This window comes from Mizuhopecten yessoensis, unplaced genomic scaffold (genome assembly GCF_002113885.1).
Source record: "Mizuhopecten yessoensis strain PY_sf001 unplaced genomic scaffold, ASM211388v2 scaffold9501, whole genome shotgun sequence".
Taxonomy (NCBI): Eukaryota; Metazoa; Mollusca; class Bivalvia; order Pectinida; family Pectinidae; genus Mizuhopecten; species Mizuhopecten yessoensis.
In genome coordinates this window covers 369,074-371,486 of record NW_018408079.1, presented here as the reverse complement: position 1 = coordinate 371,486, position 2,413 = coordinate 369,074, and the positions used below count along the sequence as shown (strand labels likewise).

Sequence of the window (2,413 nt, the reverse complement as noted above, 5' to 3'; positions counted from 1 at the left end):
TGCAGGTCCATTGGGCCTCTTGTTGTTTTTAAAACATGAACAGAAGAATTATTCAAAGTGACAAAAAACAATAAAACAACCTTATTCAATATCTAGCATACAGATTTAAGACTGAAAAGTATTTGAATTTAGCACCTCTGATTCTAAACAAGTAAAATGAAGAAATTTTAGCATACTCACTCCTTTGGGCGCCCTTGGGGGAAGAGCTGGCTCAAAATGTTCAAAGTATCAAACTGTCAACTCAGGGTTATAATTCCAATCAAGTTATCAATATGTAATTTTCAAAGTATCATTTGCCATAATAAATTTTGCCTATTTTTTCCCTATATAAACTAAAGTAAAGTATACCCCCTTCCCAGCGGTAAACATGAGACCCTTGGGTCATAAAATCTACAATTTTGGTAGAGCGAAAATGAGATTTTCCTATATAAACTATAGTAAAGTGTATCCCCTCCCCAGGGGGAAACGTGAGACCCCAGGGTCAAGAAATTCACAATTTTGGTAAAGCACCTTAAGACCCTTCTATCTATGAAGAGTATATGAATCTACCATATCTGGGTCTTGAGAAGAAGATTTTTGAAATATTTGTCAATTTGACCCTTTTTGGCCCCGCCCCTCAGGCCCCTGGGGGCCGGGGACCAAATCAGCCACTGGTTTTGTTGACCTTTGGCCATGGAAGGTTTCTGCAAAATTTCATTGAAATTGGTTAGGGGTTTTGGATAAGAAGTCGAAAATGTAAATTGTTTACGGACGAGCGACGACGGACAAAAGGCGATCGCAATGGGTCACTTGAGACTTTGTCTCATGACCTAAAAATGCTGGTCATAAAGAGACGAATGCAGTCATCATATTAGAATTGACCCTGGGGTCTGGCCACAACCCTAGGGACCTAGTTTCTGAGTCACAACTTGGAAACAGTTGAGATCCCAAACCCATAACCACATTACAAAATCTAATACAGATATGCTACAAGGATTGGCCTCAGGGTCTAGCCCTATCCCTGGGATTTTCTTTAAAGAATATTTTGCCATGATTGCTTAGATATCCAGGTGAGCGATACAGGCCCTCTGGGCCTCTTGTTTTACCTTAATGTGGTAATGACTTATAATAATAAGGGCCACAGTGGCTGAGTGGTTAAGGCATCGAACCATCAATGATCACTAGCCTTCCAACACTGGGTTGCAGGTTCAAAGTCAACACGGGGCATTTGCCACGTACTGACTGCAGATAGGTGGTTTTTTCAGGTACCTTTTTTCCTCAACCACCAAAACCTGGCTCATCCTTAAATAACCATAGCTGTTAGGACGTAAAGCACAAACAAAACAAATCCATAATAACAGATACATTTTGTTAAAAGTTTACCTTGGTACTTATTTAAAAAAATATTTTGGCTTTGCTTTGTAGTGGAAATTGATACTTCTTTATATTCAGCTTTGTAGAACTGTTTGTCATGATGTTTAAACAATAGTGGTATTATAGTGTTCTGCAGTATTCCTTACACCAAGAGAATCTATTAAGGGCAGATTGGTCGAGTAGTTAACACTCCGGCCTTGCACACAGGCGACCGGGGCTCGCTCCCCAAAGTCGTCATTTGCATGGAATATTCAGAGAATGTGTTTTCTCCTGCCCACACAACTCCAACAACCCAGGTCTGGGTGGATGTTGTGGTATCTGTGCTATAACATTCAAGTGAGGGCACTATAAATGATACTGTTGGAAGCACAGTCCAACTACAAACAGAACACAATACATCTCCAGCACACACGCAGGCACACACACATAGGGAGATGTTAGCCAGGTGGCATATAGGACTAGTAGTTATCACCTGATAAGGCAGCTCCTGCAAATTCCTCAAAATTGTATTGATTAATGAATATGCTAAATGTATTGATTGTAGTAGCTTATTCTAGCTAGATATGCGCTATATCAAATGTTGTATATTTATGTATTTTTATAGATAAAATTTAGCGTATCATTGGTCTAACTAGCCCTGTCACATGTATTTGTGCAGGTCAGCCTGAAAATTACCTCCATGACCTGCACTGATTGCGATATATTTTGAAATCTTTTGCATATGTAATGCTTATTCTGACATTAACAATGTTTCAAATTCACCATTTTAAAGCTTCAAATATTAAAATACTTTCTAGAAAAACTTTATTACTATAATGATAAAAAAAGGGATTTTAACAGTTTTTGAAAAGGCTACATTAGTAATGAATTACAATTTGACCTGCATTTTGATCATCTACAACCTCAACCCTCATTTCCTTGTTTAGAACTTTGCAGGTATATGCTGGTCATAATTTGAAACATGAAAGACCTTATGAATGTTAGTTTGTATATAATTGATGGCACATGTCTGTTTAAGTCTATTTTCTTTACAGCTTGGTAGCCTGTGTACCTGTGGGTT

At 38.3% G+C, this 2,413-nt stretch overlaps 1 protein-coding gene across 1 annotated transcript in view; it reads left to right on the top strand.

The window, feature by feature from the left end:
- LOC110458200 (sideroflexin-2-like) overlaps positions 1 to 2,046 on the top strand; it is a 16,360-nt gene extending 14,314 nt beyond the window's left edge. Inside the window, exon 9 of the mRNA XM_021509804.1 lies at positions 2,012 to 2,046. Within this exon, the coding sequence (XP_021365479.1) occupies positions 2,012 to 2,046 (35 nt within the window). The remainder of the gene's footprint in view (positions 1 to 2,011) is intronic.
- The last annotated feature ends 367 nt before the right edge of the window (positions 2,047 to 2,413 follow it).